This window comes from Saccopteryx bilineata, chromosome 6 (genome assembly GCF_036850765.1).
Source record: "Saccopteryx bilineata isolate mSacBil1 chromosome 6, mSacBil1_pri_phased_curated, whole genome shotgun sequence".
Taxonomy (NCBI): Eukaryota; Metazoa; Chordata; class Mammalia; order Chiroptera; family Emballonuridae; genus Saccopteryx; species Saccopteryx bilineata.
The window spans coordinates 146,688,155-146,703,724 of NC_089495.1; the positions used below are offsets into that span (position 1 = coordinate 146,688,155).

A 15,570-nucleotide genomic window follows, 5' to 3' on the forward strand; every position below is an offset into this window, starting at 1 on the left:
GGGTTACTCGGTCTGCTGTGGCCCCACGGTCAAGGCACATATGAGAAAGCAATCAATGAACAACTAAGGTGTCGCAACGAAAACCTGATGATTGATGCTTCTCATCTCTCTCCATTCCTGTCTGTTCCTATCTATCCCTCTCTCTGACTCTCTCTGTCTTTGTAAAGAAAAAAAAAAGAAGCAATCCCCTTAAGATCAGGAACAAGGCAGGGGTGCCTTTCACCACTCTTATTCAACATAGTCCTGGAAGTCCTAGCCACAGCAATCAGACAAGAAGAAGAAATAAAAGGCATCCAAATTGGAAAAGAAGAAGTAAAACTATCATTATTTGCTGATGATATGATACAGTACATAGAAAACCCTAAAGTTGCAGACAAAAAACTACTGGACCTGATAAATGAATTCAGCAAGGTGTCAGGATATAAAATTAATACTCAGAAATCAGAGGCATTTTTATACACCAACAATGATCTATCTGAAAGAGAAATTAAGAAAACAATCCCTTTACTATTGCAACAAAAAATAAATAAATAAAGTACTTAGGAGTAAATTTAACCAAGGAGGTTACAGACTTGTACTCAGAAAATTATAAAACATTGATAAAAGAAATCAAGGAAGATACAAACAAGTGGAAACATATACCGTGTTCATGGTTAGGAAGAATAAACATCGTCAAAATGTCCATATTACCCAAACAATTTATAAATTCAATGCAATTCCTATTAAAATACCGCCTGACCAGGCGGTGGTGCAATGGATAGAGCATCGGACTGGGATGCCGAAGATCCAGGTTCAAGACCCAGAGGTTGCCACCTTGAGCTCGAGCTCACCTGGTTTGAACAAAAGCTCACCAGCTTGGACCCAAGGTCGCTGGCTCGAGCAAGGGGTTACTCGGTCTGCTGAAGGCCCACAGTCAAGGCACATATGAGAAAGCAATCAATGAACAACTAAGCTGTTGCAATGTGCAACGAAAAACTAATGATTGATGCTTCTCATCTCTCCGTTCCTGTCTGTCCCTGTCTATCCTTCTCTCTGACTCTCTCTCTGTCTCTGTAAAAAAAAAAAAAAAAAATACCAAGGACATATATCAAAGATATAGAACAAATATTCCAAAAATTGATATGGAACCAAAAAAAAAAACACTAATAGCCTCAGAATCTTGAAAAGGAAGAATAAAGTGGGAGGTATCACACTTCCAGATGTCAAGTGATACTACAAAGCCACTGTACTCAGAACAGGTTGGTACTGGCATAAGAACAGGCATATAGATCAATGGAACAGAACAGAGAACCCAGAAATAAACTTGCACCTCTATGAAGAATTGATATTTGACAAGGGTGGAAACAGCATACAATGGAGTAAAGATAGTTTCTTAAACAAATGGGGTTGGGAAAATTGGACAGCTACCTGCAAAAAAAATAAAACTAGACCACCAACTTACACCATTCACAAAAATAAACTCAAAATGGATAAAAGACTTAAATGTAAGTCATAAAACCATAAGCATCCTAGAGGAAAACAGTCAATAAGCTCTCTGACATCACTCGCAGCAATATATTTGCTGATTTATCTCCACGTGCAAGGGAAATAAAGGACAAAATAAAGAAATGGGACTATATCAAACTAAAAAGCTTTTGCACAGCTAAAGACAATATGAACAAAATAAAAAGGCAAACCATACAATGGGAGAACATATTTGACAATACGTCTGATAAAGGGTTAATAACCAAAATTTATAAAAAATTTGTAAAATTCAACACCAAGGAAGATAAAAAAATCCAATCAAAAAATGGGCAAAAGAGCCTGACCGGGCAGTGGCACAGTGGATGGAGTGTCGGACTGGGATGCAGAGGGTCCGGGTTCGAGGCCCCGAGGTTGCCGGCTTGGGCACGGGCTCGTCTGGTTTGAGCAGGAGACCCACTAGCTTGAATCCAGGGTCGCTGGCTCCAGCAAGGGGTTACTCGGTCTGCTGAGGGCCCGCGGTCAAGGCACATATGAGAAAGCAATCAATGAACAACTAAGGTGTTGCAGCATGCAATGAAAAACTAATGATTGATGCTTCTCATCTCTCTCTGTTCCTGTCTGTCTGTCCCTGTCTATCCCTCTCTCTGACTTACTCTCTGTCTCTGTAAAAAATAAATTAAAAAAAAAAGTTTTTAAATGGACAAAAGAAATGAATAGACAATTCTCCAAAGAGGACATACAATTGGCCAACAGGCATATGAAAAAATGCTCAACATCACTAATCATTAGAGAAATGCAAATTAAAACCACAATGAGATACACCTCACACCTGTCAGAATGGCGCTCATCAACAAAACAACACAGAATAAGTGCTGGCGAGGATGTGGAGAAAAGGGAACCCTCCTGCACTGCTGGTGGGAATGCAGATTGGTGCAGCCACTGTGGAAAACAGTATGGAGATTCCTCAAAAAATTAAAAATCAAGCTGCCTTTTGACCCAGCTATACCACTGTTAGGAATATACCCCAAGAACACCACATCAATGATTCAAAAGGAGAAATGCACCCCCATGTTTATGGCAGCATTGTTTACAACAGCCAAGAAGTGGAAACTGCCCAAGTGTCCGTCAGTGGACTATGGATTAAAAAGCAATGGTACATATACACAATGGAATACTATGGGGCCATGAAAAAGAAGGAAATATTAATTTTTGCGACAACATGGATGGACCTGGAAACTGTTATGTTAAGTGAAATAAGCCAGGCAGGGAAAGAAAAATATCATATGATTCATTCATTTGAGGAATCTGATGAACAATGTGAACTGAGGAGCGGAATAGAGACAGAGGTGAGATAAAAGGGTCCAGATGGAAAGCAGACAGAGGGAAAGGGGATGATAGAGCGACAGGACGGGATGAGAGCAGAAAAGCAAGTCCTGGAGGGAAGAGGGGAGGGCGTTGTGGAAGCGGGACGGGGTGTCCTGGGGAACACAGGGGAGGGGAGGGTGTATTCAGGGAGACACTAGAATCTATGTCAACACAAGAAATTAAAATAAATTTCATGAAAAAAACTAAAATCTACATTTTATAATATGATGTAACAATATGGTGTAAAGATAAATTATATAAATAAGCAGACATATTTAAAATAATCTGAAAAGTTTCCTTTTTATCAGCACCACTGTAGAAAATTTTTTTAAATAGAATATTTTACTGGAATATACTTGAATGTCATCAAATTATCTACCTCTGTTCTCTGTTTTTGTGTTTACTTTTCTGTCAGAAGACTAACATATAATTAATCTAAACCTCAGTCCTGGGATCAGTAAGGCATTACCGTCCACAGAACCAACAATCACAGCCCCGTCTTCGTAGACAATGCAGATCTTCTGTCCGTCCGCAGTCCAACTCATGCCTCGAACCACTGATTTATTTCTATTGTTGATCATTTCCTCATACCAAGAGCCTATTTTCAAAAAGAAAAAGAAAATTATAAGTCAAAACTTCCAGACCTATTAACTGGTACATAAGATTTAAAAATATTCCAGAAGTGGTGCAGTGGATAGAGCGTGGGCCTGGGACTCAGAGGACCCAGGTTGGAAACCCGAGGTCTCTGGACTGAGTGCGGGCTCACCAGCTTAAGCTTGGGGTCACTGGCTTGAGCGTGGGATCATAGACATGACCCCATGGTCACTGGCTTGAGCTCAAAAGTTGCTGGCTTGAAGCCCAAGGTTGCTGGCTTGAGCAAGGGGTCACTCAATCTGCTGGAGCCCCTCCCTCAGCCCCGGTCAAGACACATATGAGAAAGCAATCAATGGACAACTAAGGTGTCACAACAAAGGACTGATGCTTCTCATCTCTCTCCCTTCCTGTCTATCTATCCTTCTTTGTCTCTATCTCTCTCTCGCAAAAAAAAAAAAAGAGAGAGAGAAATAGAAATATTCCAGGAAATACAATATGAAATAAATAACTGCAATGTTTTCAACAACTTGAGATATTCCATAACCTTCAAATTTCCAACATAAACATAATAGAAAATTAACTTAGCCCTTGACTAATAATTGCTTCAGAGATTATCACAGAAAACACAATAAATTCCCAGTTTTTTCCTCCTTTTCTTTTTCTTCCTTTCGTTCAGTCAATTAAAAAAATAAAACTTTAGCCTGACCAGGTTGTGGCACAGTGGATAGAGCGTCGAACTGGGATGTGGAAGACCCAGGTTCGAGACTCCGAGGGCGCCAGCTTGAGCACGGGCTCTTCTAGTTTGAGCAAAAAAAAAGCTCACCAGCTTGAGCCCAAGGTCGCTGGCTCAAGCAAGGGGTTACTTGGTCTGTTGAAGGTCCGCGGTCAAGGCACATATGAGAAAGCAATCAATGGACAACTAAGGTGTTACAACGCGCAACAAAAAACTAATGATTGATGCTTCTCATCTCTCCGTTCCTGTCTGTCTGTCCCTGTCTATCCCTCTCTCTGACTCTCTGTCTCTGGGAAAAAATAAAATAAAATAAAACTTTAGCCTGACCAGGTGGTGGTGCAGTGGATGGGGTGTCAACCTAAGACACAGAGGACCCAGACCCAGGTTCAAGGTCCCAAAGTCACTAGCCAGCTTGAGTACAGACTCATCCAGCTTGAGCATGGGCTCACCAGCTGGAGTGCAGGGGTCACTGCCTTGAGCGTGGGACCACAGACATGACCCCATGGTCACTGGCTTGAGACCTAAGGTTGCTGGCTTGAGCAAGGAGTCACTGGCTCAGCAAGAGCTCCCGTCCTCGCCCCGGTCAAGGCACGTATGAGAAGCAATCAATAAACAACTAAGGTGACACAATTACAAGTTGATGCTTTGCATCTCTCTCCCTTTCTGTCTCTCTCTCTCTCAAGCTAAAAACAAACAAACAAAAAACAACTTTATTTGGTTTTGAAGGGCCAAAACAACTGATTTTTCTTCAAGCCTAACTTTTTCTACTTGAAACACTTCAGATAATAACCAAGAAAAAAAAACAGACTACAATAACTTTAGATGTATGCATAAACTCTCTAAAAATTAATTATAAGCATTTTAGGTAAAAACTCTAAACCTACTTGAAAAACATTTTAATCAGTTTATCACATTAGTGATATCACATCACTAATGCTGAATGACAAAAATATTCTTGTGCACAGGTTTGGAGTGAGATGTGACTTATCTCAAGGTAAAACAAATGTGAGGCAAATAACAAGTCTATTTTGTTTTGTTTTTGCTTTTTAAAAGGCTTTACTACATTTTAGTATACAGAACCCTGGCCTGCAGCCAAGCAAGTAAGCAAAAAATTTGGAATAACAAGGCAGAGCAGGGTATTATCAGAGTCAGGACTAAGGCGGGAGAACCTGCCTCAGAAAAAGATCACGTTTATCCTAATCTCCTAGCACAGGGGTCGGGAACCTTTTTGGCTGAGCCATGAATGCCACATATTTTAAAATGTAATTCCATGAGAGCCAGACAACAACCCGTGTACTACGCATTATTTAATAAAAATTTGTTGTTATCCCGGAGGACAGCTGTGATTGGCTCCAACCACCCGCAAACATGAACATGAGCGGTAGGAAATGAGTGGATTGTAATACATAAGAATGTTTTATGCCTGACCAGGCGGTGGTGCAGTGGATAGAGCGTCGGATTGGAATGCAGAGGACCCAGGTTCGAGACCCCAAGGTCGCCAGCTTGAGCGCGGGCTCATCTGGTTTGAAGCAAAGCTCACCAGCGTGGACCCAAGGTCGCTGGCTCAAGCAAGGGGTTACTCGGTCTGCTGAAGGCCCACGGTCAAGGCACATATGAGAAAGCAATCAATGAACAACTAAGGTGTTCAACGCATAACAAAAAACTAATTATTGATGCATCTCATCCCTCCATTCCTGTCTGTCTGTCCCTGTCTATCCCTCTGTCTCAAAAAAAAAAAAAAAAAGGTTTTATATTTTTAAAGTTACTATTTTTTTTTATTAAAGATTTGTCTGCGAGCCAGGTGCAGCCATCAAAAGAGCCATATCTGGCTCGCAAGCCATAAGTTCCCAACCCCTGTCCTATAAGTTCACATTCTATGACCTACACATACATACACACACATTTAAATTTCAAAAAATAATAACAAATTCATGTACTATGGCATATTTTAACGAAGAATATTTAAATAGTATAGCCTGAACATTTTCAAAACATAACACATGAACTAAGGTACCCTCTTCATTTAAAGATGATGCTACAGGCCTCAATAGAACACGTATTAAGAGTTATGGAATTTTTTTAGCAATAGTGACACAACTAAATTAATTCTTCCCTTGCTCTCTCCAGTGGGCAAAAGGCACAAATTGTGAGCCAGTAGTCAGAGCTGAAATAAAATTTATGTCTGTGAAAGAAAAGGAAGCTAACTGATTCAATAAAGGAAATTAATTACTGCCTTTAGCATCTTAAAAAAATGTGTTTCTATCTACTAAACCAACTCCAGTCACTGACCACACAGAAAGTAATTCTTATTGGAAACCAGGGAAAACAGAGCCACCTCAAGCAGAAGCTGTCTTGCTAAGAGTCTAAGTTAAGTTAATTTTGGAGATAACCAACAGTCACCTAGTTCACTTTCCTAATACAAGGGCACAGTTCAAAGGAAATAAAGTTACAGGGAAAAGTCAGGAGCAATAAATCCAGAAATATCACCCCTGCACAGTCAGGATGAACTTCTGTTGTGGGTTAAAACGAGTCTGTTTCAAAAATGTTATTACCTTTACAATACTGTAATCCAGACTCCAATTTATGGAAGATATAATAGACTCTAACATACCTTTATAAAGCATCCAGACAATAATAAGTCCATTTTGATCACTGGTAGTCAACTTCTGATAATGTTCATTCCACGCAACAACTTGAACAGAACCTAAAAAAAAAAAAAATTAGAAACTACGAAAAACTATAATTTCACACATATGTTATAACAAATGCCAAGAACATGTTAAAATCAATGCAGTTCCTGTCCAACTAATCAGTCTTTAATATCAGTCAAAAATATTCATAGGATACAGTTACCATTATCACTCATTTTTTACAAGACTGCATACTACGATCTTTCATGTTTGTTCCTATTTCATGCCACCAAAGCTCTTACTTATGTGCAAGAGCTGCCATATATCTGATGACAGAAACAAATGTAAGATTTACCAAACTAGACAGACTCCCAAGGATTGTGATGATGAAAGAACTTCATACTAAAGCACTTGGCTGCTGTTGGGGAGCTTTTGAGAGGGGGAGGAAGGGGATTTGTTTGTGGCTATGTCCCCTAATCTCTCTGCCCCATCCCCCCTTATAACACCCTCTTGAGCAGATCTTAAACCTGTGGGTTATATAAACTTTTTTTTCCCAGTTTTTGTAATCTCTAAATGCTTTAGTATCTATTCCATAAGAATAAGGACACTCTTTGGTAACCACATTACAATTTAGGAAATTTAACACTGAAACATTATTCTTCTGTAACTCACAGTCCACATTCAAATTTTATCAATTTGTCTAAATAATGATACTTGTTTTTCTCAGAAACATTGATACGTAAAGACACATGCAGCCCCCCATGTTCATTGCAGCATTGTTCACAGTGGCCAGGACATGGGAACAACCAAAAAGCCCATCGATAGATGACTGGATAAAGAAGATATGGCACATATACACTATGGAATACTACTCAGCCAAAGAAATGATGACATCGGATCATTTACAGCAAAATGGTGGGATCTTGATAACATTATACGAAGTGAAATAAGTAAATCAGAAAAAACCAGGAACTGCATTATTCCATACGTAGGTGGGACATAAAAGTAAGACTAAGAGACATTGATAAGAGTGTGGTGGTAACGGGAGGAGAGGGGAGAGGGAAAGCAAAAGGGGGAGGGGGGAGAGGCACAAAGAAAACTAGATAGAAGGTGACAGAGGACAATCTGACTTTGGGTGATGGGTATGCAATATAATTGAACGACAAGATAACCTGGACATGTTATATATGTATCCTGATTTATTGATGTCGTCCCATTAAAAAATAAAATTATTAAAAAAAAAATGATACTTGTTTTTCTCATACCAAGATCCAATCTAGGACTATTGCATTCAGCTGTTATATCTCTTTAGCCTACTATAATCTGAAACCACAGGATAAATTCTCAAAAAAGATTACACTCTATCCATAGATAGGTTACAGTGCTTCCTAATATATAAAATAATACCTATTTATTTCAAATTTATTGAAGATCTTGCTTCATCATGTAATGTAAAAGTTGTTGACTGGTTCCAGGCTATATTATGGCTATAGAAATGATTAATTTAAATATTACCATTATTGAAAATGATGACAATTCTGCATTAAATAGATAGTTTTTAAATGCCTAAAGAAGAGATATGATTTTAAAATTACAGGGCTTACCACTATGACCTTCAAGAGTCTGATTCATAGAAAGGCTATTAGGAGCTGCAATACTCTTCAATTTTTCGTCATCTAGAAAAACAGAAAACAAAAACAAAATATGATGGCAAATATATGTGACAGGTTATAAGATTTTGACATTTCTTGCTTTTTTGAAAGGAGATCCTATTCCTGGATGATATTAAAAAGAATTTTTTTAATAATACCTCATTCTAATCTATTTTTCTCATGGTGGAAACATAGACAATAATATGTACACCCTTGCAAAGCCATGATTCTGGCAAAATAAAACCAAATGTATACAAGAACATTGTTTACTCAGTATATTGAATAATTAGTAATTACTATTACTACTTAGTCCTTCCCAAACACAAATAGAAATATTTATGACATATTGGTTGAAAAATCTAAAGCTGGGGTCGGGAACCTATGGCTCGCGAGCCAGACGTGGCTCTTTTGATGGCTGCATCTAGCTCGCAGACAAATCTTTAATAAAAAAAATAATAACATTAAAAATATAAAACATTCTCATGTATTACAATCCATTCATTTCCTACTGCTCATGTTCTTGGTTGCGGGTGGCTGGAGCCAATCACAGCTGTCCTCCAGGACAACACCAAATTTTTATTGGATAATGTCTAACATACACGGGTCATTATATGGCTCTCACAGAGTTACATTTTAAAATATGTCTCTCAGCCAAAAAGGTTCCCGACCCCTGATCTAAAGCATAAGGCGGATCAAAAAGCAAAGACTTTGCAAACTAGTTTTTACTAGAGTTTGCAGAACCTTGTGTTATTCATTCCTTCAGCAAATATTTATTGAATATCTACATTGTGTTATATATACTGTAGAAGCTTCTTTTTTTTGTTTGTTTGTTTGTTTGTTTTGTTTTTGTTTTTTTGTTTTTTTTTGTTTTTTGTTTTGTTTTACAGAGGCAGAGATAGACAGGGACAGACAGACAGGAACAGAGAGAGATGAGAAGCATCAATCATCAGTTTCTCGTTGCGACTTCTTAGTTGTTCATTGATTGCTTTCTCACATGTGCCTTGACCGTGGGCCTTCAGCAGACCGAGTAACCCCTTGCTGGAGCCAGCGACCTTGGGTCCAAGCTGGCGAGCTCTTTGCTCAAGCCAGATGAGCCCGCGCGCGACCTCGGAGTCTCGAACCTGGGTACTTCCGCATCCCAGTCCGACGCTCTATCCACTGTGCCACCGCCTGGTCAGGCTGTAGAAGCTTCTTGATATAAAACAATGAACAAAATAGCTAAGGCCTTTCCTCTCAGAAAACTTGTAGTCTGCTGAGGGGATAGATATTAAATACACATTCACACACCCACGAAAGTGTGTGTGTGTGTGTGTGTATAAACTGGAGAAGTAAAGGCATAATAAGAGATTCTAACAACGGGATTAATTTGGATCGAGAGAGGGAGAGCAGAGAAGACTTTCTGAACAAAGGCTATTTAAACTGAAACTATGGGATTAAACTGGAGATAGCCAAGTGAGACAGGGAAAAGGAAGAAGTGTTCCAGGCCAGGAAACAGCCTGTGCAAAGGCCGGGGCATGCAGGGGCGGAGCCTTTGACAAGCTGAAAGAAGGCGTATGCGGTTGAATTAGAGGAGAATGACATAAGATGAGACAGGAGTGGTAAGCACAGAAAAAACTGTGTAGTCTTTGTAGGAAATAATTAGAATTTTAGATTTTATTCAAAGTGCAATGGAAGCCTTTAAAGCAGGGGTCCCCAAACTACGGCCCGCGGGCCACATGCGGCCCCCTGAGGCCATTTATCTGGTCCCCACCGCACTTCCGAAAGGGGCACCTCTTTCATTGGTGGTCAGTAAGAGGAGCTCATTGACCATCTCATTAGCCAAAAGCAGGCCCATAGTTCCCATTGAAATACTGGTCAGTTTGTTGATTTAAATTTACTTGTTCTTTATTTTACATATTGTATTTGTTCCCATTTTGTTTTTTTACTTTAAAATAAGATATATCCAGTGTACATAGGGATTTGTTCATAGTTTTTTTTATAGTCCGGCTCTCCAACGGTCTGAGGGACAGTGAACTGGCCCCCTGTGTAAAAAGTTTGGGGACCTCTGCTTTAAAGATTGCTTTTTCATTTATTTATTCTCCTTGATTAGTGATCATACTATAGATAATAAATATATTAAAATATATCATTTTAGCCTGACCAGGCGGTGGCGCAGTGGATAGAGCGTTGGACTGGGATGCGGAAGACCCAGGTTCGAGACCCTGAGGTTGCCAGCTTGAGCACGGGCTCATCTGGTTTGAGCAAAGGTTCACCAGCTTGAGCCCAAGGTTGCTGGCTCAAGCAAGGGGTTACTCGGTCTGCTGAAGGCCTGTGGTCAAGGCACATATGAGAAAGCAATCAATGAACAACTAAGGTGTTGCAACGGGCAATGAAAAACTAATGATTGATGCTTCTCATCTTTCTGTCCCTGTCTATCCCCCTCTCTGACTTTCTCTGTAAAAATAATAATAATAATAATAAATAACCTCTTTAAAAATATATATATATATATCATTTTAGTAAATTAACCTTCACTCAGAAAATCCAATTGTTACATGTAAAATATAGCCTTTTAAACTTTTCATTTAAAAACACAAATTTATGGCATGACTGGTGGTGGCGCAGTGGACAGAATGTCAACCCGAGACAAAACCTCAAGGTCACCAATAAGAGCACAGGCTCCCTGGCTTGAGCCTGGGCTTGCCAGCTTGAGAGCAAGGTCACTAGCTTGAGGGTGGGATCATCGACATGATCCCAAAGCTGCTAGCTAGAGCAAGGGGTCACTGGCTCAGCTTGAGCTCCCTGCCCCCTCCCCATCAAGGCATGTATGAAAAGCAATCAATAAAAATAACAATTACAGTGAAGCAACTATGATTTGATGCTTCTCATTTCTCTCCTCCTTGCTCCCCCTTCCTGTCTCTCTCTAAAAAATATATTTTTAATAAAAATAAAAATTTATGAAAAATTTTAAAATGTGTGACTGGAATTATAAAAGTTGTTGCTAAAAAATCATACTTTCAGATAACATGTGTCTTAAAATATTACGAAAAATATTCTTTACTCTGAAAATAATATCAAGAAAACAACCCAGGTTCCTTCAAAACCACTTGTTCTAGTTATCCAGTTGCTGTCTTGAACAAGACAAAAATATACATTTTAACACCACAGTCAGCTGTCAAAAACAATTAAGATAGAATAAATGTTGACATACACATTAGTTTGAACATTATTTTTTTAACATAGGGTCCTTTCAGTCACTAAATCTTTTTTAAAATTGTACTATACACTTAAACCGTATTCTGGAATTCTAAAAATATATGATGAAAACATTTTTCTTAACTTAAGCACTGAAAATCCATTCTAATGCCTTTAGCAATAGTCACTGGAACCAAGTAAAATTAATGATGAGTGATTCTAACGGTTTACAGGACCTATTATATTTGAAAGTATGATGAAGTAGTTTCCATTTGTTTATATTGTCTGAAATCACAGTTCTGCAGAGTGAACATGTTTTCCCTGTTAAATCATGATGTAATTTCATCCACATCTGAACAACATCTCTTGCTGGCAACGACTCCATAACTTGATCATGCAAAAGAGATTTGCAAAACTCTTGTGAAAGTTCTGATTTCCAAATAAAAGGTCAAAAGTTTTAGATGAAATATAATAAAGCCACCAATATGCCAAGATTTCATTGAGTTACATTACTAAACACCCCGTGGCCAATAAGGTAACGTGCAAACAAATTGGCATGTGAACAAAAATCTGGTAATACTGACATAATTCTTCTAAAAGCACATGCAGGCCTGACCTGTGGTGGCACAGTGGATAAAGCGTCGACCTGGAACGCTGAAGTCGCCGGTTCAAAACCCTGGGCTTGCCTTGGCCGATTGGCTCAGTGGTAGAGCGTTGGCCTGGAGTGCAGAAATTCCGGGTTCGATTCTGGCCAGGGCACACAGGAGAAGCGCCCATCTGCTTCTCCACCCCTCCCCCTCTCCTTCCTCTCTGTCTCTTTCTTCCCCTCCCGCAGCCGAGACTCCACTGGAGCAAAGATGGCCCGGGTGCTGGGGATGGCTCCTTGGCCTCTGCCCCAGGCGCTAGAGTGGCTCTGGTAGCAACAGAGCGACGCCCCGGAGGGGCAGAGCATCGCCCCCTGGTGGGCGTGCCAGGTGGATCCCAGTCGGGCGCATGCGGGAGTCTGTCTGACTGTCTCTCCCCGTTTCCAGCTTCAGAAAAAAAAAAAAAAAAAAAAAACAACCCTGGGCTTGCCTGGACAAGGCACATATGGGAGTTGATGCTTCCTGCTCCTCCCTCCCCCTTCTCCCTCTCTCTCTCTCTCTCCTCTCTAAAAAAAATTAATAAAAAGAAAAATTAAAAAATAATAATAATAAATAAATAAATAAATAAAAGCACATGCAGTAAACCTTGGATTTAAAAAGCATGATGAAAGAAGGCATCCTAATAAAACAAGGCATTTAAAAGTCATGAAGATGAATTTCAGAATGAAATCAGTGACTCCAACAATCCAAAGTATCTCCCAGGTGTTCAAAAAGTCCAAAGGATTTAAAAAGGTTTAACTGTGATAAAGTGACTGAGAATGAAAGATGTAGAACAGAAGGTCTTGCTAGAATACCAGTGACCACACACACTAACTCTCTGAGCACCTTCATCTTAGGAAAACCTGACATTCATAAATACCATCTTTACATTTTGCATTCATAAAAGTTGTTAGCATGCTAATTGCAAGAGAAATTCCTGTTACATGTCACATAATAAGTTTAACAAGCAGAATCTAAATATATGGAAGACATTTTCTGCAACATTCGAAAAGATAGTGGCATTCTGAAGAGTTGCAACCATATTCTCCAGACTGAGAACCAGTAGGATCACGTGGCTGCCTCGCTTGTCTGAGTGAATAATGGCAAGTAATTGTGTACAAATCCCTGGGGACAGCTTTGGACACCTGACCTGATGATATTCATGGAGCTTGGATTTTCAGCACATCTGCTAGGTATGGAGTTGGTCTGGCTAAGAACATCTCCAGAATAAATACAAGAACATTTTCCTGTCAATCTTGTCGCCCAGGCACATTGGAAGGCTGAGGCATTCTCACTGCCTGCAGTTCTGGAGGACTATACAGGTGGCTACAGTTGGCTTGCATGGTCTTGAAATATTTTTTTCTCAGACTCAAACATCTGCTTTAGGGAGATAGCTCCTCTCATGATAATGAGTGGACAGAGGCCCCAGCAGCAGTGGCAGGAAAAGGAAGAGATGCCATCTCAACCCTCATCAGGGCCATTACCCTCAAACCCTGCCACAAGCAAGAACAGACTAGAATGGAGAGAAGGAAAGTGATCCTCATAAGCAGTCCAGGTGAGGGATGACAGTGGCTGGTGCTAGAGAGATCGTGGGGGAGACAAAGGGAAAGATGGATTCAGATACACTTTGGAGACAGAAGCAACAGGTTGCTGACAAAGGTGATTTTTTGTTGTTGTTGTTTTGTATTTTTCCGAAGTAAAAAGCGGGGACCCGGAGGCGACGCTCAGCCCATCTGGGGCATTGCTCCATTGCAACCGGGGTCATTCTAGGGCCTGAGGTGGAGGCCATGGAGCCATCCTCAGTGCCAGGGCCAACTTTGCTCCAATGGAACCTTGGCTGTGGGAGAGGAAGAGAGAGACAGAGAGGAAAGAGAAGGGGAGGGGTGGAGAAGCAGATGGGCTCTTATCCTGTGTGCCCTGGCCGGGAATCAAACCCAGGACTTCCACATATCGGGCCGACGCTCTAGCACTGAGTCAATTGGCCAGGGCCACGAACGTGATTTTAATGGGTGGGGGGAAGTGGGGGCTTCTAACATGAGCAAATGGGTAAAATGAAGATATTTGCTGAAATGAAGAGTCATGAAAGATATCTGGAAGAAGATGAGTCAGTTTTAGACACAGTAAGTACAGCTGTCTGTAAAAGATTCAGCGATGGCCAAATCTGGGCTGGAGAAATAGATTAGGGCTCATCATCCCATAGATGGCAATGAAAGAATACATTTAGAGAGCATACAAAATGAAGAGACAGCCCAGAGCCACATCCTCAGGAATTCCAAGTTAGTGAAGAAAGAGCATACAGTAAAGAGACTGAGAACTAACCAGAAAGGAAAGGGGAGAAAACAACATATATAAATATAGCAATAATTTAAAACATTTAAATTCTCCATTGATCTTGAAAAATAATGACTCAGGACAGAGGGAAAGTTCAAATATTGATAATAAACAAAAAAAAGCTGCTCATCAGTTTTGGACCATAAAAGTCACTGGTGAGGGAGAGAAAGGAGAAGAAAGTACACTGATATGGAAAAGAAAGATGATCAATTAGTACTGAGGTCCCTAAGGAAGTGAGAGGAGGTGGGCGCCAGTAAAACTGTGTAAATTGCTCTAAGAAAGAAAAGGGGTTACCCACCTCCCCATCTTAACCTGATGCAAAAAGGTGACGGCAAATGCTGGTTCCGGTTCCTCTCCTTCTAAGGCAATGGAGTGAGCACTGGAACACTACCACTGGGAATGCAAAGTAATGTTCACTTTCTTCTGGAGGATAAATTGGCTAAACGTATTATCCTTTATAAATGCACATCTATCTCTGATTCAGTGAATTCCATTTCTAGAAATTTATCCTAGAAAGTAATTAAAGGTTCATGCAAATATTTAGAAAGAAATATATTGCTCTTTTAACATTAAAAGTGTGGAGACATCTAAATGTCCAATATTAGAACTCGTTAGGTAAATTATTATATACCAATATGATGAAATATTAAACAGCCATTAAAATAATGCGATAGAAGATGTTTTATTGACATAGAGGATTGTTGTATTGTAATGATGAAGGATAACTTAGCTATCGTGTAGCTAAGCTCCAAAACAGCACTTACAATGTCACCTCTCTAGCACACCAAGTGTTTGATATGCAGTAGTCACGCACATCTGATGACTGTTACTAGAGAAACCCACTGCAGTGCAACTATTACTATTAAACACAATACGCTGACCTTGTTAGAATCTTCCAGCCATATTTCTCATACTTATCTCTTTTAACATGATTTACATTCATTATTAAGTTCCAAAACAAATAATTTACTGTTTTCCAAACAGTAAAGTAGATCTCAAGGATC

General features: G+C 39.8%; 1 protein-coding gene and 1 pseudogene across 2 annotated transcripts in view; both read right to left on the reverse strand.

The window, feature by feature from the left end:
* The window catches only part of WDR35 (WD repeat domain 35), an 84,913-nt gene that overhangs the window by 65,584 nt on the left and 3,759 nt on the right, over positions 1-15,570 (reverse strand). For both annotated transcript variants that reach the window (XM_066235580.1, XM_066235579.1), the window contains exons 3-5: positions 8,391-8,462; positions 6,768-6,860; positions 3,299-3,427 (exon numbers count right to left, since the gene is read on the reverse strand). In XM_066235580.1, the coding sequence (XP_066091677.1) occupies positions 3,299-3,427; positions 6,768-6,860; positions 8,391-8,462 (294 nt within the window). The remainder of the gene's footprint in view (positions 1-3,298; positions 3,428-6,767; positions 6,861-8,390; positions 8,463-15,570) is intronic.
* LOC136308368 (E3 ubiquitin-protein ligase RNFT1 pseudogene) lies at positions 11,797-13,590 on the reverse strand (annotated as a pseudogene).